Below are 22,052 nucleotides of genomic sequence, written 5' to 3'. Positions count from 1 at the left end.
CTGAGAAACAAGCAAATTACAACTCGAGTCTGCAGCAGCCAAACCAGTTTCACAGTGGGTACACACAAAAAGACAAGCTTTAAAAATGATCCATTCAAGATGCTTATGATATCCTTTCAGGTATTATGTATTTTTAATACAAGGGCTGCTTAACACATAGAGGTGCACTTACAGATAGGAAGACAAAACTCTATCTACAAGGTATTTCAGACAACAATTTCAATAGGCTTTATGTTCAGAGACCAAGCACAGACCTTCACAGTATTTCTGTTGGACTTAATAAAACTGTGCTCTCGGAGCTTTACAGAGGAAAAGCACTGATTAGAAATCACAAGTCCTAATTGAAATTTTCATTATGGGAAATCACCTAAAACTATCAACACTCCATGGGGGTACAATGTAGCACTGACTTGTAGGTTTGATCACCTACTGATGTTACCTATGCAAAGTGCTAAAGCTTACCTGCTTGTTTAGAAGTTGTTTCAAAGCCTCTTGCTGTCTCTGCATCTGTTCCTTCAACTTATCTTGCTTCTGTAAAAGTAGTTTTTCTTGTATTCTCTGTTTAGAAAGAAGAGCTTCTCTTTGTGCATCTAGCTGCTCTTGCAATTCTTTCAAATGCTTTTGCTGAGCTTGGATGCTTTCTGATGAGGCCAACACTCTGTCCCTTAAGCTCAGTATACCAGCATAATTTAATGAAGATGCATCTCCTGCTTTTGACATCAAGAATTCTTCAACACCCTGAGCTTTAGATTCTTCATGCACTAGAATTGTGGGTTCAGAAAGACTGAGGGGTTGATCAGGGCATGTTTTGCTGCTGCTTTCTACAGATCCCTGCTGGTAGGCTAAAGGATCAGCCAAGGCTGATCTCTTTGTGGCTGGCATGACGGATGTCTTAAATAGATGCTCTTCTCTAGCTTCTGTCTTGTTTTGATAGTTAGATATCTTCTGAGGTAACTCCTTAGAGTGCACTGTTTCTGAAGACTCAGAGGAACTTTCTGCAGGCAACACAAATCTGAAGTGCTGTTGGTGTGCTTCTGGTTGTGTTCTTACCGCACTCACTTCTTTCCTGACTGACCCTGACGGTAAATGGGACTGGAACGGTTCTCTGATGCGATTATTGGCAGTTTCAAATATTCCCACTTGTTCCTGTGAAGCACAGTCACAGGGCAAGTGAAACCCTCCATGCTTCAGATCTGATGCTTCTGAAAACTGCACTGATTTTCCAGGACAAATACCATGCACTTGCTCTTGCTGCTTCTGTGGTTTTTCCAACATACCCAACGTTCCTGAAAACACAGGCAATGACCGCACATACTCTTGGGCATGAACCTGTTCTGATGCCTGGTACTGTGCTGGCTGCGCTCCTTGTGTCTGTAGGGGCAGCTCTGAGACCAGCTCTAAGCAAATGGGCTTTGTTTCCCTGGTGCTCAGAGGCATTTCAGAAGCACACAGGTACCTTTGCCTCAGTGTATTCTGATACTCCTGTAGATTCTTTCTAACTTCTTCAATGGTTTGTTTGTGCAGCCTGAACAGAACGAAAACATGAATCTTTTCAAAGCAGTGCAAAAAGAAACAGCAATTTCAATAATCAAGGCCATTCAAATTACTTTGAACAGACATTTAATAAAGATGCTTTACATTCCATAAAGACAATTTACATTCCATAAAGACACTTACCTTTTTTGCTGCAGAAGGCGTTGCTGAAAATTATGTATCATCTGTCTATGACTGTCTTCTCCTGGACTCCTGGCTTCTGATGTATTTCCAGTCTAATCAAAATAAAATAATTTTAATTGCACATATACAACTAATTCACAGAAAACTATTATGGCATCAGCCTTAAGCTGTATGCTCTTGCATCTAAGTTTACAGAAGCTGCTGGGTACCACCATGTTTGAAGTCTGTGAGATTTCAGCCTGAGGCAATGAAGCTACAGGAGTTTCTAGAACAGATGGCCCACAGCTACAGCCTCTCTCTGCACACACCATCAAAGTCAATGGTGCTTACAGCAGCTCAGCCTAAAGAGGTAAATATACCCTGCAAACTCAGGGAGCAATGAGCCAGTGTAGCTGCATTTCCAAGGCAATCAGGCTCACAAGAGTACTGGTTGTGCAAGTGAAGCAAGATTTTATACATAAAAAAATTACTTTCCTTCAACATCCTCCATAAATTTCTCTTCTTTAAGCAGCTGTTTGAGATTTAAACAAAGACAGAGGTAGATTTTTCTTTTTCCTCCCACCATGATTTTTTTTACCTTTCTGAAAAAGGTTATGTCTATATGCACAATCATTATGTGACTATAACCAGATGTTACTAACAGGTACTATTATCAAGGCTGCCCCCTGAACTACAGAGAGACAATACAACTGCAAAAGTGACAATCACAAAATCACAGAATATCTGAGTTGAAAGAGACCCACAAGGTCATCAAAGTCCAGTTCCTGGTCCTGCACAGGACCATCCCCAAGAGTCACAGCATCTGAGAGCATTGTCCAAACTCTTCTGAACTCAAGAGAGGCTTGGTGCTGTGACCACTTCTCTGGGAGCTGGTCCTGTGCCCAACCATCCTTTTGGTTAAAAACGTTTTACCACAGAATCGAACCTAAACCTCCTCTGACACATATTCATGCCACTCCTTCGGGTCCAGTGATACCATGTGAAATAGAAGCTTGTACACTAGAAAAAGAAGCTTTAATACGTACAAATTTCTAACTCACAGCCTAAAAAATAAAAATTGTCTTAATTGATATAGTTCAAAATTGGTAAATGGCATTCTTTATTTTTATAATAATAGTAAATGAAAACCCACACACAATTTTCTGTTTTTATTCACCTTATGTTCCATTTGGTTCTGCTGGTCTGTGGAATGGAGACTGTGGCTTTGCACCAGCTGACTTTGCTCTTCCTCTTCCTTTTTTTTCTTAGCCTGCTCCAAACAGGTTTGCATTTGGATCTTCAGATAATCAGCCTCCAAAAGAGCTTTCTCTTCCTCAATTTTTTTAATCAAGGCCAGCTGCTCCTGTTTCTGTTTCTCTATCTCCTCATTCTATCAAAAGAAAAATGAGGGGGAATCTCTAGAACCAAATGACAAAGAAACCAGACTGCTCACACACAACACCACACACAAACTTTTGTTCCAAATTACAGAAGAAATTCTATTGCTGGTGACAGGTATTACCAAGTTGCAACAGGACCTTTAAAAGTAGTTTCAAAGTCTACAGGAATAACTTTGTTTTACCGGCTCAATATTTCTAACAATCCCCGAGTCCATTTATTATTGCATTATTATCTGTTCTCAAATTAATAAAATGGATAAAATCAGAATTCATTCAAGATGTTACTATCTTCCAAAGACTGCAAAAGAAGCCATTTTCCTAAACTTACTTGAAAAATCTATTTTGCATTTTATTCAGTTTTTCATCAGAGTTCCACACATCTAAACATTAATTCAAGCTTCACAAAAGCTCCTGAAATAGCTAATGTATAACCACTTTGAGAGCACTCCATAAACCTCTGAAGTAGTCTGTTTATTTTTATTCTCTTTCCATGTACCTATCAGCTACAATTCACTTAGATCCACACCTAGTGACAGCATATGTGCTTTTAGAAGGGAAGCAAAGAAAAATTTCAAAGTACTGGCAAAGATGAAGTGGACAACAGCCTTTAACAACAGTCTGAAATGGGATGTCAGGAAAAGCAACCTGAGAAAATGAAGGTTAAAAAAAAGCAGCCACACTTTCACAAAGGATCTGTTACTTCTTGGGTTTTTTTTAAATATTACTATTTTGTCAAAATTTGTTTCCTTGATTTCTGAACTTAAACTCTACAATTGAAGGCTGCACGTAGACCCAAAATTCTGCTTTTTTCCAACAGCTTCTTTTAAACCTACCACATAACAGCTGGTATGTCTCTAGGGATACAACAAAAATTAAAATACAGTGAAACACAATACACAATAGATATAATTAAACAATGCATAAAGGAATTATTTTCTACATGTAATAAATATAGCATTGCCAGACACAAAAAGCTTCCTGCATTTGCTTCCTAGATAACAAAAAAAAAAAAAAAAATTACTCAAGGTTTGCATGCTCTTCCTGTCACTCTAAACACAATCTCCCAGACTTTCCTACATTATTACACAGGGTAAATAAAGTTTTCAGAGTTATGTATTGCTGACTATACCCTTACTTTATAAAACAAAGATACTAATGTACAACTGTGATTTTCATTTAACCATGACTACCCTTGCCTACAGCACCTGTTAGATTTGAAGAAACTGGGGTTTTCCAATCTATTCTAAATTCCAGCTACAGCTTCATCATTTTTGAGAAGTATAGAAAATGTTACAGTAAAAGTTCAAGTGTTAAGAGTACCTATAGCTGCTGTATAACCTGAAATATTTTAAAATCTTCTGTAAATTGTTTTTTTACACCACAACTGAGGTAAACACACTTACCCACTTCTGTTTCTCCTCTTCCATTCTCATTTTAGCTGCCTCTTCCATTCTGATTTTAGCTGCTTGTTCTTGAGGATGGATTGGAACTGACTTTTCATCTGCAACTGTAGTTTCCAACATTTTCATAGAGTCTAAAATAGACATGTTATTTAGCTGTAATTGCAGTCAGAACAAGCCTTGGATCTTCTTTACATCTTGCTTTACAGTTTCCCAACATCTCTCAACAAAATGCATAAGCTGCACTTGAAAAGTTCTATATCCTACTACTCTGCCTGTCTCCATAAGCTGGAAAATCAGGTTTTTTGTATTATTTAAGTCTTTAATAGCCCTTTATTGTGTGTCTTTCTTGAATACCAGTAATGTCCCAGCTTCAATGGGACTGAAAATTATTTCTAATATTACCTGGGAGGCCAAGAGCAAGATCATCCTGAAGAATCAAAAGCCACACATTAACCTCTTGGAACAAAGAGGGTCTAAAACTGGCAGTACTGGGCAAACAATCTGACATTTGGCTATTGCACAAAAAGCAAGTCTCAATCCTGTACTGTTAGCTTCAAATAGCAGCACATTTTCCCCAAGGCATTGTTTCACTCATGCTGCACTCTCCAAACCCCAGGCATTATGTTGGCATAGTCATGTACATGATGGAACTAAAACACTTTATCTTGTTTAAAAAAAACAAGCACCCTACGGAAACAAATTACCCAAAACCACGTGCCACAATCTGATCACTTGAAAACTTCAGAAATCCCACTCATACAAGATCACCAATTCAGCATTAGTCCAACCAGAAGAGCACCAAGGATAGACATGGGAAGTAACCCCAAGATGATCTGGCTATCAAACAAACTGCAGTGTCCAAATGCTATAAATTTCAATTTAACAAAAAGGTTTTTTGGAATGGTGCCTGAACGCAGAAAAAAACTCCACTCATCAGCTTATGCTTGTCTTGGGCATTTATAGCTGTCAATCTCCAAAGAAAGCAGCTGTGCAGTTCAACAGGTACAGAACTTCAATGCTGACTCCTGCACTGAGAATTCTATCCCTGGAGGCAAACACCTATTAAAGTACAGCAATACCAACTGTGACAACAATTTGAGTGAGATTTAAAAGTGAGAAAGGTATTTTGGACATCTGTTCTCTTCAAGATCTTAATGGACAAGTTGGACATAAGAGCAAAAAATCTTCCCTACTTGTGGTTTCAACAAATCCTCAATGCCTTGTAGGCACAGACAGGAAACTGTACTTTATTCAATGTGACAAAACATTTAACAATGAAAGTTCATTAAACAATTTTGTCAGTTACTGTCACAGTCCCCCCATAAAAGTCTTTTTGCTCCTACACAACAAACTTTGTCACAAGTATGTACCTTTGGCTTCACACACTGTATTTTTCTGCTGCTCCTTGTTAAGTTCTAAATCACATAATGGTCTCCTTTCACCAGCAACTGTGCCTGATTCAATAGTTTCAAATTCACTTTGACTCTCTTTCTCATTTTTTGATGTCCACTCATCTTTTTGGCTTCTAATTTTGTTCAACAATTTCTTTAAGGCAAGTTTTGATCGAGGTTGGCAAGTTTTTCCTTCTTCATGCCCTATAAAGAATAGAAACTGTTAAGAGTTTTGGGTAATGAATATCTTTGTATCATAAAAAAACCCTCTCTTTTTTTTATTGCTTACAGAGTTGGACAAATAGCTTAGGTGTATTTTTAAAATCTTGGCAAAATTTTCTCTTACCTGCAAGAGAAAAGCAGTAACTTGTCTCTGCAAGCTATGAAAGAAGGACTAAGCTGGATGCAGTGTTTTATAGTCAATCTGTAGCAGAAATATGCAGTACCATCCCCACCCCTGCCCTCTGCTTTCTATCAGCACTGGCAACACAATGCACCACAGACCAAACACCACACACCAGACTGTGCCACCCAAGGGATGCAGAAGTGCTTGGCCAAGAAGCTCATGGAGACTTCTGGCTCACATCACATGACCCTGGACATGCCACAGGCAAACAGGACACACTCGTGCATCCATTCCAGCCTACTCACAATATGCAGCAGCTCAACCACAAACCTGAACATAAAAGACACATGATAAGCAGACTATAAAGCTTCAGCTTTGAAATATCTCAAAATCTTAAGTTCACACACAGCATCAATCTATAATTTACACTAAGTTCACAGGAATAATTATGGCTACTAACAGTATAGTTCTTACAACTGAAAATTATTCTCAGCATACTAATGAACTGAAGCATATCAGAAAAAGAAGTCACATTGTCATTTTCAAATTCATAATCATTAGGGTATCATCCTCTATGCTAAACATAAACCAAATTACACTGAATTATTTTTGCACATTAAGAAGTTCTACTACTTCAGGCATTTTACTTATTACTAAAATTTATTTAATATACTAATCTTTTCTAATATAAAATGAAAAGGTTTAAATTAAATATGCAGTTTAGAAGTTTTACTTTCTGGCTCATTAGGGACCTCCTCTTCTATCACATGTCCTGACTCTTGCTGAGTATCACAAGCAGATTCATGCTCCAAGGAGATATCAAGATCATTATCTTGAGCTCTTTCAGAAGGGGCTGGCAAAGGTTGTGGCTCAAACTGCAGAATCAGGTCTTCTTTCATGTCTAATTAAAAGAGCACAATGAAATAAAACGACCATTTGGAATACAAATCAAACAACACTGCAAGACTACACTCACACACAAATCCCCAGGAAATTCAAATATCAATAGGTTATTTCACAACAGATTTAATCCAGCTTTTTTTTCCCCCACCAAAACACAAGATCTTAAACTATTTAGATCAACAGCCATTTATTCATTCAGAACCTCCACAGCAGTTTCCACTAGAATATGCTATGTTTTTCAAAATGAAAGTTGATGGGATGGAAAGGCCCAGCTTTACACCAAAAGCAGCCCACAAGAAAAATTACGCATGGTCCCAATAACTTCACTGGGGAAAAGACACACCCTGACCTGGCTGTTCACAAGGCTGCCACAGGAGAGTGATTGCACAGTCCAGGTGTGAAATCCCAGAGGACTGCACAACAGGAATTCCCCTATGATCACCTTACTGACTGAGGGGGTTACTGCCTACAAGGGATGTGGGACACAGGGGAACATCACCTTGAAATTTTATGCTTCTTACATGTACTTAGGGGAGGAACCCAAGGCAGGGAAGGGATCAAGTTAGTCACGGGCAGAACTATTATGAGATAAAAGTGCAAAAATAGTGAGATAAAATGAGACAGTCCACTCGTCTGGCCATGCACTGTACCTGACAGTCTGCTCTGTTTTCTCACTAAATTCCACTTGTAGCTGTTTTCCTACGTGAGGAACACTGTGTTTTGTATGCATGTGTGTATACTGATACGTAAAGGCCAGCAACTGGAACAGGGACCAGAAGTCACAGGTGCACCTGTGTCTAGAGCATTGCTGACTGCAGAGGCCATAAGGAGTGCATTTAGGCCTCATATAGTGATTACTCATAGGTGGCTATGAGCATCAGCATGCAGGGGCTAGCAAATCACAAGCCAGACTAGCTAGCAAGAACGGTAAGAGGCTTAGGAGTCATGCATCAGGCAGCTGTAAGACTGGGCAGGGTACTGTAGAGGCCAGGGAACCTACAAGCTGTCTAGTAGAGGGATCAGGAGAGCCAAGCATTCAAGCCAGCTACAGAGGACAGAAAAGGATCCTAAGAAACCTGCCAGCACATGGGTGTGCATGTCCAAGACTACAAGAGGATCCAGGGTCAGCTATTGGGTAGACGAGTATATAAGGTCAGTTGCCATAGGAATCCATAGGATGTGCATGTCTGTGCACACGCCCACATGCCCAGCTGGGTCTGTGCAGTAACAACTGGAGTGGAGCAGCAGATCTAGGGGGCTCACATGCCCAGCAGCCAGAACTGGGAAAACTAAGGATCAAGGGCCAGCTGCCAGGTAAGAGCAAGTGTCTAAAGCTATTCACCAAGTGAGCCACAGCATATTCATGAGCACATGTGCATTTGAGTCCATACACAAGTATGAGAGGTAACTCTAAGGCTCCACGCTCTAGCATGAATCACTTGACACTAGACTGGGTGTATAAGACCTGAGGAGGATCTGTAGTGTAGCAGACAGACACCTGGGATATAGGGGACAACTCCTGGATAGACAGTGTCTAAGACCAACTGCTGGAGGGATCTATACCATATTAAAGACACATATCCCCCAAAAGGCCTTCATGTTGATCAGAGCAGTAAACAGAAGGAGGCCATTTGTGCTGTTGGTATTTAATGTGAGTGCTGTGTTTCTCCTGCTGGCCTGCACAGCCAGCTGTATGGATGTGCCCTGGCAGGCTGTTTGTGTGCATGCCAACTATGAATACACACACAGCCTTGCTACCAGCTGCACCCGGGAAGAGGCAGCTGCAGCAACCTCTCCTTTACTGGGTACCAAGTTCAGCAACCTCCAAAGAACTTACTCCTGTCTTCACTGCACATTTCCTCAAATGCAGACTCCAGTTCTCTCTGCCATTCTTCTTTTGTTTCCATGCGTTTGCATGGGGGCACTGAAAGCTGAGGCGGCATCTGTGCGACAACCTGTCTCCTGCGCATCCGATCCTGAGCGTGCATTTGCTCCAGCTCTTCCAGGAATCTTTCCCTGTCCTTCAAGAATAAAGAAGGGAAAACATAAACCTTCAATGTTCACATTCAGATGGCCACATATCAAGACTGAAAGAAAATGCTTCCATTTGGTTACCATGATGTTTGGTTAATGTTCAAAGTTAATGTTATTCTAGGGAGAAAGTGCTTCTTCAGGAGAAGACTGTACTAGCCCTTTGGACACAGGAGTCTTCAACACTACCTACAAGATCTGATGTTAAATAAAAGATCAGACTCCACACCTGCAGGCCAACTTCCCCCAAAATAATAAAACTTTCTGTTTCATAAGGTAAACGAGTATTTCTTTTGCCAGGTGACTGTTGCTAGTATATAATTCAGCAGTTGCTACTTTTGAAGATGCAAACTAAATACTCTTTGGCACACTGAGCATATGTAAGAGCTATTTTTTAAAAAACGTTTGTTGGGATTTTTTTTCTGTTAATTTCAGGAGCACCAGAAATATTTCACAAATTCCCATTTCAGTTTGGTTACTCATTCAGGACCAATCATATGCCAGCTGATAACAAGCAAGCTTTTCTTTTTCTAGCCAACAAAAACACATGTGAAGCTGTCAGACCACAAAAATTTTTGAGTGTAGATCACAGTACAAAGACTTTTCTCAGTAGATTAATTTTTATTTCTTAAAGGAAACTATTTCACCATTTCCAGACTTGCACACTAACAGAGTATCAGTCTTTAAGTAAAAACTTAGAAAAGTTTTCAAAAAATAAAAAAACTTGTTACCTCCTTAGCAATAATTTCTTCCCCTGAAGCACCAAATCACCAACTCCAACTAAAGCTAATGTGGAAAAGCAGAACTGATTACCCATTAGACAAGTTTTGACTATTACCTATTGGTTAATAGCTGGCCAAACATTCAGATAACAAAATTTAAGAGGATGTTCTTTCATTCTCACTCCTTCTAGATGCCAAAATAAGCAAACAGATTTTGACTTTTTTTTTTTTTGCAAAGGCATTCTGCAAACTTTATTTAGTCCATGAATTTCCCTCCTGTAAGTGTAATTCCTTTATTAATCACTTACCTACAACTTGCTTAACAGCAGTTGCTCTGACATTAAAAACAGGCATAACTGCTTTGCCTACCTTGGCCAACTGGATCTTCTTCAAGGCATGACTTCCTCTAATATGTGCCTTTTCAAGCTGCTTTCTTCTTTCCTTCTCTGCCTCCCTGTGCAGTTCCTCCAAACGTCTCCCTTCTTCTTCAGCAGCTAAATGAGCATCTGGCTGGCAATCAATCAGTAGTTTAGTCCAGAAAGTTGTGTGATAGTTTAAAGCATACATAACAATAAATAAATGAATAATTCTGCAGCAAAAGCACTTAAAAAAGACATACAATGCCATATGAACATCCTTGAATGTTTATCTTGCAAGCAGGACGAAAATAATTTTTTACCTTTGGAAAATAATTTCATTGTTACATATTTTGTAAGCTTAGGTGACAAAGTGTTCCAGTTTCAAGCTGTACCAGAGACAATAATTTATATATTTGTTATCACAGAGTGGTTATTTTTTCTACAATACATGGTAAAATGAATGATATGGTCAAAATTACAGATTGGGAACTTCTATCCTCATGGTTTTGTTTTAAACAAGGGGGAAAATGTGGTGGTGTTCACAGGGGTCCCAGGACAAGGGAAGAGATTAAAATCTTGACACCATGTTTCAGAAGGCTGATTTATTATTTTATGATATATGTGATATTAAAATTATACTAAAAGAATAGAAGACAGGATTTCATCAGAAGGCTAGCAAGGAAAGCAAAGGAAAAGAATGGTAACAAAGTCTTGTGATTGACCAGAGAGTCCAAGACAGCTGGACTGTGATTGGCTGTGATTAAAAACAACCACATGAGACCAATTAAAGATGCACCTGCTGCATTCCACAGCAGCAAATAATTACTGTTTACATTTCGTTTCTGAGGCTTCTCAGGAGAAAAAATCCTAGCAAAAGGAATTTTCATAAAATATGTCTGTGACAGGAAAAAATCTCTGATGTATCTTCCATCTCACTTGGGAAACCAGAAACAATCTGCAACTTTCAAGGAAGAAAAATCTTACTAACATAAAAATATACTTAGGAAAAAAAAAGTAATTCCAAATAAGCAAGCCAAATGCAAGGCAAGTCTGGGAGTACATTGCTAAAAAGAGGGGAAGAGAGAAAAGCAGGGCAACTGCAGCTATCAACTCAGCATGAGCCACAAGTCTTCCAGTTTGGGTGTTTGAACATTATACCAGTCTTGTGATCTCACCTTTCAGTAAAAGCCTGTTCACAAGGGACTGCCAGGTGTGATCCCCGAAGTGACTGAGCATGTAACAGGCTTTACAAGGCTGCCCATCTGAGATTCTCTTTAGTAAGTAGTGTAAGCTGCTTTATACAAGTTTGTATCTTTAAACAGCTTCCAGAAAATCCATTAGCTGATACCCAGACAATGAATTCAGTGTAAAGAAACACATATGTAAGACTGTAGCACAAACAGTTGGAGTTAATCACCTGCTCTCCGTCCACTTCTCTGTCCACCAAAGCTTCAGCAATGTGGTAACGTGTAACAGAAAAGTTGCCAGCACCACAGGGCTTCATGGCAAGGATCTTCTTCACTTCAAAACTCTAGGAAGAAAGGTACAACTACAGCTGAATCACAGAACAGTATCTCCATTCAAGTAACTAACAGAAGTGATCTGTATAGCTAAATTATTATTAAAAGAAACCCACCCCACCAAATTCTGCCCTGAAAATAGTGTTTAAAACCTTATATATGTGTAATAATTAATAAACCACATCAGCACAAGGCAGACCCAGAGGGCTTTAATAATGGAGAGCATCTTGGGCAAACCTCTGCACAGAAACTGATGCTTATAAGTGTCATGTTTCAAAAGCACTAATTTAAAAGCACTTGAGTTGAATGCATTAATACAAACCCCACTTACAACAGCTGTCATATTCACCTCAGAGCAGCCACAGACCCACAAAATAATTATACCCAACAGCAAAGCAACACTTGTCATTTACAGACTTGCTTTAGGAAACCCAGAGCCATTATGTCCAATTTTAGTTGACCAGAGAAAAGAGCATTATCTGTAACTTCACTGAAAAGTGTCTATTCACAGAAAGCTAAGTTGCTGCAGGGGTTTTTAGAAGTTTTGGGTACACTAACACATTTCAACTCTTTTCTGGAAATTTGAACAATTCTTTGGCTTAGCCTCATGTTCCCAGTTGCACAGTTGTCAGGTTAGGTTACTCAATAAGTACTTTGTACATAACATCTCCTCCACCAATTTTCTCTCAGCTTCCTCTTCCCTCAACCTTCTCCTAAAAGGTGTTCTTATCCACATTAACTAAACTGGAAAGATTCACAGCTTGAGTGCTCCAAAACTAACATGGCCATAAAGAAATGCACACACACAAAGAACAGCTTTAAGTCTCACAAATACCTTAAACTTATCTCAAGCAATGAGGCATACAAAATTTCAGGAATGACTATTACTTTTTTATGAAGACTGTAGAAAGTGAAGTCTTTAAATGAAAATCAAAGAATCATACAATCATTTATATCAGAAAAAACCTTCAAGTCCAGCCATTAACTCAGCACTACCATGTCCAAATCATGTTCCTGAGTGCCCCAACTCACATCCTTTAGATATCTCCAGGAATGGTAACTCCATCACTCCCCCAAGCAGTCAGTTCCAGTGCTTGACAAGACAGTGAAGAATTTTTTCCTAATATCCAGTCTAAACTTCCCCTGGTGCAACTTGAGGCTATTTCCTCCTGTCCTATGACTTGTCACCTGGGTGAAGAGACCAACCTTCACCTGGTTACAATCTCCTTTTCAGGCACTTGTGGAGAGTAACAAGGTTCCCCCTGAGCCTCCTTTTCTCCAGGCTAAACACCCCCAGCTCCCTCAACCACTCCTCACCAGCTTTGTGCTCCAGACCCTTCCCCAGCACCACTGCCCTTCTCTGGACACGCTCCAGCCCCTCAATGTCTTTCTTGTCATAAGGGACCCAAAACCAGTAAAACTACTTTTAGCCTTACCAACAGAACTTCAGTAACTTATTTTACGATCCTTAAACAAAGCTGAATTTCTTAATCAATAAAAATCATAGTAATTGTAACAGATCAACATTTGCAGATAATGATTATAGCTATAAAAACAGGCAAATCCCAGACATAAACCTCATTAGCCAGATTACCAGTGCTTGCCCTGTACTGGGTTACTTTCAGAATGTACAATAAAACATATCTTCTGAATTATTTTAAAAAATTAAGATTAACAACCAATAACAAATAATTATTAATTACATGTAATCAATCAAGTCTCCAGAATTTTATTCAAAAGCTGTGAAGATGTGAGAATTATGTCGGAGGCTGCAATTTTTCAATTAGTGTCAAATGCAATTTAGGCTGAAAAAAATACAATACTTCTATCCTGTTTTGTAGTTACGCCCTCCTTTTTCTTTTCCTTCAAAAAGTAAATAATTCTACACTAAAATCTGGCAAAACTGGAGCAACAAAGTATCATGAAATGGGACAAAAAGCCAAAAAAACCCCCTCATGACCCCAGCTCTACAAATGCTATGAATACTCAAGCAGAATATAGTAATACCTTTTAGGTTTTGTTTCCATTTCATAAAATCTAATAGATCATGTAAGAAAAAGTAAGTTTCCAAGAACTCTGCAACATTTTTCAATAAAATGGTCTTTACAGTTTAACTTCAATTAAGTAACTTTTCATTTGGTCTAACTAAATATGGTCTCAACTTCTAAAATCCATAATTCTGAGAACCAAAATGGGTTATGATAGAGTAAAACTACTTCTTTTCTACCTGGGTAAAATCACAATAATAAGAGTATCTTTAGAAAATGTTTCTTATATTCTAAACAATCATGCCATGAACAACAATGCCCTAGAGCTCCTTTTTATGAAATTATAGTCAATTGTTATTGCAATAGAACATCAGATTATGATTATAGTTGCATTTAATAAGCTCCTTATGCAAACATTCAAAAAAACAAGCAGATTTACTCAGATGACCCTGTAATCTGCTGTAATTCACAGGATTTAAAGTTAAACAATTTAAATTCAGTGCCTTTTGAGTAAGACATTTGCAAGACAAAGCCCTAGACTTACCTTCCCCCAAATAACAGTCAATATCTTTTGTTTTCTCTCTCGAAGCAGAAACAGGAATAAAAATCTCTCAATCTTTCAATTACTTAACATTTTCCCCTATGAAGTACATGGCACCCAACAACTCTTTGAAGAAAATAACTTTATTTTTAGCCCTGTGCTCTCCCAGCCATAGATCTACAACAAAAGGATTAAAATCTACACAGATTCGAAAACTAGAAAAAGGCTTAAAGTCAGATTGTCCTTAAATGGAACAAACTGACACGCTGTGCTATACTGAAACAGAGCAACCTCTTTTCCTCAACCAAAACTCAACATGTCTGCAAAATTACTGATTCAATCTGCCATTATCACAACATGAACTTCATAACAGAAACAAAACCCACATACTGTAGAAAATCCAGATGTTTGGAAACTCCACTAAAACAACTTACAAACCACATTTGTTGAAAAGGTGGGTAAAGGACATTTGCTAAAGGATGGAAATGAATTAATTTTTGGAAAGGAACAATACTTAAATAGAGAACTGACCCAGACATAACATCCAACACAATTGAATCAGTTTCACCAGAACCTGAAGAAACCTGAAAGAAAGACTTCTTGCTTTCCCTGGTGACAAAACACTAAAGAATGAGGAGAAAATTCTGTATTTATAAAATGGGAAGGAAGATGCATTATTGATGTTGCTGGATAAAAGTATTAAATAAAAGTATCACATATCAAGTACTGTGCCATTTTAGCTGTTATGGAGGTTAACTGCAGTCACTATCTATGGGGAAGGGTTAAATAAAATGTGACATAAGACCCACTCTGAACTGCAAAAGTTACTACAAAGCAAAGCCACAGCATCTCACTGCTTTCCCAGCAATGCCAAACTGAGCAACAGAAGCACCTGAAACCCAGGAAATAAAGTTTGGACTGATATAGACTTCACCTGCTCTACACCAGACACACCAGGAACACACCCTGTGGCACAACATGGATGGCAACAGCAGCATGAAAGGGTGTGTGAATTTACCTGAACTGCACCACACAGGACCTTATTCCAGATGTACTGAATTTCAATACAGCATACACTTCACCAGAAATAACCCCAAACTTTACCACTCCCTTACAACCCTTGTTTTAGTCTTCACTCATATCCAGCTTATACAAGATGAAAACCTTTGGACAACCAAGGAAAAGATCTAGAGAGAAACTTGTACTAATGAAATGCCATGGGTACTCCTTCTAATCATTCTTAAAACCGGAAGGGTCAAACCTTACTCAGTTTCTCCAGATACAACACCAAACCCTTATCATCCTGCACTCTAACCTGTACATAATGTGCTGGGATGTAGCTGGGAAAAGTTTTGAAAGCTTCACTGGCTCTGAGAAGGGCTAGTATACCTCAACCCTTTATTTTATAGTCAGTAGTTTGAATATCCCTGAACCCAAAGGTCTAAAAGAGTACGACATGCCACGAGGCAATTTAAACTCTGCATTCATGAAGTTCTGTTAGTTAACTCCAGAGTAAAAATGCATGTAAGTGTTCTTTCTGCAGTTGAGAGCTGCAATCCTACTGCCAATTCTACACCTATGCACCAGCTCTATGAAACCAAAGCAGCATAAATGGGGTACAAAGCCACATCTCAAAAGGCTGCAGCCTCCCAACAGACTTGGGTGATGGTTTCCTATGAAAATTAAAGAGCTTCCTCTTTATTTAGTACTCCCTACAAGAAAAAGAAATTGAAGGGAGAAGATAACCCCAACAAAGCTGCCCCACAGCTAAAAAGACAGAATTATTACAGAACTAAACAAACTGCTAACGGCATCAGTATGACAGCAGGCTGAGAAGGCATGTAATGTACATGCTGAGAGATCATTGTAAAGTCTCATATGACTGGGGCTACTAAATGAAAATGACATATGATGAAAGTTTAAAAAGACAGATAAACTTCAAAAATAAGAGTCTGATTACAAGAAATAAAATTCACATATAACAAGAGATCAGTAAATTACCCAAGATTAGTAGCAAGAAATCTGCTAATATCTAATTAAATAATTCTTTTGGGTTTTGCTGAACCACTCTCCTTATATATGCAAATACTTATATATGGTACCCCTGAAATTGTGATCATTGTTGTTTCACAGATACATACCTCAAAAGGATGTGGTGGAGGAGGTGGGAGGCTTGCAACTTTGGCTGCTCTTTGTCTTTCCACTTCCAGAGCACGTTTACGTGCATCTGCTCGTCTTGGGGGACAGAAACAAAACAAACCACAAGAGAGAAGAGAGACAGAAAATTATTCAAGCAACAGTGACAGACCAGTGCAAAATAAAAGGTAAACCTGAAAATAGATTCCTAAGTACCTGCACTGAATGGTTGGGCCATAGGCATGGGGAAGCATACTAAAAAGACAACAGAACTTGGGCTGGAAGGCAGCATTAAAAATTACCTTAAGTTAAGCAAAAACATTCATATATACAAGCATTCCAAAAGCAATACAAAATCTCTGCTTTTGACCCAGGTTTCCAGAAAGCGTTGTGCACTTCAACACACTTTACTTGCTTCAGTGTAGATACAGTTAACTACTTAATTTACAGGTCTTAGCTCTACTCAAGCACAACTATGCCCAAGAGGACACAGACCATATTCCATACCAGCTCAAGTTTGGTCCAATCTGCTTAATTAAAAAAAAAAAAAACCCTAAGAAAGAAGACCATGACAAATGTCCTAGGTCCTTTTTACAGGTGGTTAACTCTCCATCAGGAACTGGCCTGACAACATTTCATTTGTCACTGAACTCCTGGAGAATCCATAAGGCCAGGTTGAATATCTGACATTCTTGTCTTGGTTTTAAAGATACAGTTTTTACCAAAAGACACAAGCTTTCCCCATGAGCATTAATTATCTAATAGATAACATTTCAAGACTGAAAAAGCTCCAAGCAAGAAGCATCAACATTTTTGCCTTTCACCTTGTGACACCGTAAAGTTCATTCTTAATAAAACAAAATAACTATTGCATACCTGGATTGCTCACGAAGTAATTTTTCTTTTTGGTGCTTCTGCTCTATCAGAGCTTTTCTATGTCTCGTCTCTGCTCTTTGTTTCCTTTCTTCTGCTTGCTTTGCCAGAGCCTCTAAGTCAGGTTCCTTAACATTAAAATATTGTGATCACTTAATACAGAATTTTACTCACATCTCATACTATTAGTATGATATTTCAAATTAGATACTGCTGGTGAGAAACACAATCTCAAAACTACCTTCTACTGTATTAAGATTAAAATACTCTAATAACTTTTCCTTCTCTGCCATCTTTATTTTCTTCTTCTCTGCCAAAAACAGCAGTGAATCTGCCACATCCCTCAGCCAATTTAACCAAATATTGATAGAAATCCTAGCTTTGTCTAGATCAGTTTGATGAAAAAGATATCCTGTAGCAAATGCAGACTAAACTATGTAGAAGAAGTGTGTTACTACCCTTCAATCATCAACAGAGACATTTTTTATTTCTCTGTTCCTCCTAAAACACTAGTTCCAGATTTTTTTGCTAACTCAGCTATCCTAGCATTGGAAAGGACTTTATAAAGAAAAGACATGGATAAATGGAAAAGCATAATGCTATTTTACTTGGCTTTGAAGATCCTGACTAAGTCAGGAAGTAAGCTACTTTGTAAAATCCATGTAAGAAGTCTTCAGCTGATTTCTGTAAACCTGATTCAGAGTCAAACTATAGAAAAATTCTCCCCAGCAATCTCAATGATCTCTCAAGCAGAGCCTACACAAGTTACAGGATTTTAAATAAAGTGAAACCAGTTTGTAGGCACAGAATTAAAGTGACACCCGTTTGTAGTGCAGGCAAAGGCCTCTGAAGCCCTTACCAAGGCTTTCCATGTCACGGGAGCACTGAAGGGAAAAAAATGTTAAATGTATTTTCTTAACCATAAAAAAGATCCATGGTGGAGAATAAATTACTGTATTACTGGCATAATTGAGATACTGACTCATTATGTACAATTTAGCCAAGTACAAACACATATGATCACACAAGCTAATACAAAGTAACTTTAAAGTCTGCCCAGCAAAAGCTGTCACAGATAGGCCTTGACAAGACAGACTATCTTGCGGGAAGATACCTGCCAAAAAGTACATAACCACTTCAAAAACATTTCCATGTTTAAAAAGTTGTCTATTTAGGTATCAGGACTTCAAAATCAGGAATGTCAAAGGAAAAACCAAACATCAGCAATTCTGGTATTTCTAAAACATTGAAATTGGCTCTGACAATATATGCTGGTATTGGCTGCAATAGAAATTATTTTCTTCGTAGTGGCTGGTACGAGGCTGTGCTTTGGATTTGTGCTGAACAGAGGCTGATAATACAGAGATGTTTTTGTTATTGCTGAGCAGGGCTCACACAGAGCCAAGGCCTTTTCTGCTCTTTGTGCTGCCACACTGGTGAGAGAGTGGGGGGTACATGGGAGGCTGGGAGGAGGCACAGCCAGGACAGGTGATCCCAGCTGAGCAAAGGGATACTCCAGACCATCTGGCATCATGCTCAGTACATAAAGGGGGGATGAAGGAGGAAGGGGGAGATGTTTGGAGTGATGCTGTTTTCTTCCTCAAGTAACCATTACACATGATGGAGCCCTGCTGTCCTGGAGATGGCTGAACACCTACCTGCCCATGGGAAGATGTGAATGAATTCCTCATTTTGCTTTGCTCTGTGTGTGGCTTTTGCTTTCCCTATTGAACTGTCTATATTATATCTCAACCCATGAGTTTTCTGACTTTTACCCTTCTGATTCTCTCCCAGATCCCACTGGTGAGGAGGGGAGCAAGCAGCTGCCTGGTGCTTGGCTGCTGCCTGGGGTGAGACCCTGACACAATAATATCAAGCTCACTTACATTTTCCTTGGCCTGTCGGTGACCCTCCCCAATCGCCCTTAAGCTTGACAGATACAGTTCTTCCAGGGCTTTCATCTTCTCCTCCTGTGCCTTCTGCCATTCAGCTCTCAGTGCCTCCTCTAACTGATGCAGCTGTTCTTCTCTCCTCTGCTTTACCTTCTGCCTTATCTGGTAGGAGATATACTTCTGCTGCTCTCTGACCTGTAGAAAGAGCATTCATGTTTATCAGCAATTCAAGAAAAGCATAATACTTTCTGCAGCAAGACTTTCTACAACACAGTTTACCCTACTTCCACCTTTCCATCTCATCAGCTATTCCATTCACAATCTATTCAGAAAATACTTTCAAGTTGCTGTTACCTTTTTCCAAAATTAATATATAAAATAATAAATTTAATCCTAATTAAACACTTCGGTTAAAGTCCAAAAAATGTCATACAAGTGACAAACTGCAACCACTGCTTGGAATATCCTTCCCTCCAAAAATACAACACAATAATCTATGCAAGGCTCCTATTACAATTCAAGATTAAAATCAGCAACTATACTGAAAACTTAGTAAACCTAGTTTATTATTTTCCACTCTGTATTTTAGGCCTTTTTTTTATTTTTTTTTTTACAGCAAAGGTTGTCAAGCACTGGAACAAACTGCCCAGGGCAGTGGCTGAGTCACCACCCCTTCAAAAGTTCAAAGTTGTGGCACTTAGGGACATGATTTAGCAGTGGACTTGGCAGTGCTGGACTAATAGCTGGACATGAAGATCCCCAGGGTCTTTTCCAACATAAAAAATTTCACCATTCTACAATACTGTCACCTTGAAATTTAGTTTACAGGAAATAATCTTTTCAGTTACTTTTCCTAAATTATTTGTTACATCATCAAATGAAATACAACACATGGAAAAATACAGGCATACCTGTTGCAACCTTAGTTTTCTTCTTCTTTCATATTCTTCTTTCAGGAACATGGCTTCTTCATTAGGACTAAGCCTCAATGTCCCAGCTGCTGCAAGTTTCCTCTTCATCTTTGGATATACTGAATAATCAACTTCTGTGAGAACAATGCAAAGAAAAAGAGAAATTGTGCATAAATGACACTGGCAAAACAGCTATAAAGACAGGATACTGCCATAATGTAACTCTATCATTATGCTCTCAAATGTGAGAGCTACAGCTGTTCACATCTGTCCCAGCTGAAGGCTGGACTTTATCTCAGAAGTCTTTTCCAACCTTAATGACTCTTAACTGCAATCAACAGCATTGGCTCCGTCTTTGTCACAGTCACAAAAAATAATGCTTTTGAACTCCTTTGAGCTATGCACCAAACACTGAAACAGGATGACATTCACAGTCTATTCTATGGACCGGGCACCAACATTTGCAAAGTGAAGGGTGAACACCACTCTGCTCCTGGGAAGATTTACAAACAAACCCACCAACTACCGAAAAGCACACCCCACAGTGAAGCAGGCTGGTCACTCAGGCGATCTGTACTGAAATACTCTCATAACTGTGCTAGAGAAGATGTAAGACACAACAGCAATTTTGTTGGTGTTTTTGGCTGCACTCCAAGGTTTTCTGCCGTACAAACTCTGTAACTCCAGCAACAGGCTGCGGACCAAGCATTTCACTGGAAAGCTGAAACTGCTCACTAACGACTTTTTATTCAAGTTTTCCTAAGAAGAAAAATTTCAAATTATATTTCCCTCAAGATTTTACTGTGAAAGTCTAAAATTCCCCTGCCCTCAAATCAAGTAAGATTTTAACCGGATCTTTAAATACTTATAACCCTGAAAATATTCACACAAAACAAGCAAAGACTTTCAAAAGCTACTGCCAATTCTAAAAAATCTAGTGAGCTATTCATATAGCACCAAGGAGTTTAACCAACACGACACGCCAGGAAACAATTCTTTTCAGCATCATATATTATGATCTTGGTGTATTTATAGACACGGTATCACAGATAAAATAACAACACTCTAAAGAAATCAGGTGATGTGTAAAGCCGAAGATCTATGAGATACTCTCGGAAAAGGGTTATTAAAGCAATGAATCCCAAGCTCTTTATAGCATAAAGAGGGACAGTAGCATCCTGGATCCTGCCAGCCCTCCCTTAGTCACCCGATGAGCTACAGAAGTTTATCACGGCAAAAAATTAAGAAGCAAATTACTACATTCTCTCTCTCACACGCACGCACACACACACACATTCCTAAAGAGGGAAAAACGTTGAGGACGACCAGTGCAAAGCCTGAGTCCAAAGGATAAGAGCAGAGGTAGAGATTGCGAACGCCGCGCTTGCCCGGGCTCAGCCGCAGCACAAGGCGGGTGGTGGGGACCGGAGAGGGCCCCGGGGCCGCACCTGGATGCGCCCGAGCTGAGGGAAGAGAAAGTAAAACAGCGGGGGAAGGGAAAGCGGATAAGGGAAGAAGCGGGGGAGGGGAAGGGGAGAAGAGAGCAGAACCCCCCTCACTCACTCACTCACTCACTCACTCACTCACTCACTCACTCACTCACTCACTCACTCACTCACTCACTCACTCACTCACTCACTCACTCACTCACTCACTCACTCACTCACTCACTCACTCACTCACTCACACACGCACCCGCCGCCGCCCGGGCCCTGCCGCTCGCTGAGGCGCCAACGGCCGCCGCCCCCGCCACGTGACCGCGCGCCCCCAACGAGCCGCCAATGGCGCATGCGCTACCGCCCGACCTCCGGCTCTAGCCCCGCCCCAATCTCGTGGTGGCCAATTGGGACTCGGGACGGCGGCGGAGGGCGCGCGCGCCCAATATAAAAGCGGCGCTGTGAGCGACGAAGGCATTTGTTCCCTGAGGCGCCTTCGGGAGTTCCTTCGTGGTGGTCAGCCTCTTCCTCGTCGCCTGTATAA

At 39.6% G+C, this 22,052-nt stretch overlaps 1 protein-coding gene across 4 annotated transcripts in view; it reads right to left on the bottom strand.

Moving 5' to 3' along the window:
• The window catches only part of CEP295 (centrosomal protein 295), a 43,704-nt gene extending 21,880 nt beyond the window's left edge, over nt 1-21,824 (bottom strand). For all 4 annotated transcript variants that reach the window (XM_063148851.1, XM_063148853.1, XM_063148850.1 and 1 more), the window contains exons 1-14: nt 21,768-21,824; nt 20,073-20,206; nt 19,156-19,356; nt 17,273-17,397; nt 16,402-16,495; nt 11,629-11,742; nt 10,222-10,362; nt 8,937-9,120; nt 6,930-7,097; nt 5,830-6,054; nt 4,460-4,590; nt 2,834-3,046; nt 1,678-1,769; nt 463-1,525 (exon numbers count right to left, since the gene is read on the bottom strand). In XM_063148851.1, the coding sequence (XP_063004921.1) occupies nt 463-1,525; nt 1,678-1,769; nt 2,834-3,046; nt 4,460-4,590; nt 5,830-6,054; nt 6,930-7,097; nt 8,937-9,120; nt 10,222-10,362; nt 11,629-11,742; nt 16,402-16,495; nt 17,273-17,397; nt 19,156-19,356; nt 20,073-20,180 (2,859 nt within the window). In that variant the 5' untranslated portion in view covers nt 20,181-20,206; nt 21,768-21,824. The remainder of the gene's footprint in view (nt 1-462; nt 1,526-1,677; nt 1,770-2,833; nt 3,047-4,459; nt 4,591-5,829; nt 6,055-6,929; nt 7,098-8,936; nt 9,121-10,221; nt 10,363-11,628; nt 11,743-16,401; nt 16,496-17,272; nt 17,398-19,155; nt 19,357-20,072; nt 20,207-21,767) is intronic.
• Nucleotides 21,825-22,052: the final 228 nt, after the last annotated feature.

Source organism: Melospiza melodia, chromosome 2 (assembly GCF_035770615.1).
Source record: "Melospiza melodia melodia isolate bMelMel2 chromosome 2, bMelMel2.pri, whole genome shotgun sequence".
Taxonomy (NCBI): Eukaryota; Metazoa; Chordata; class Aves; order Passeriformes; family Passerellidae; genus Melospiza; species Melospiza melodia.
Note: the sequence above shows the minus strand (reverse complement) of the source record. Positions and strands in the feature narration are given on the sequence as shown.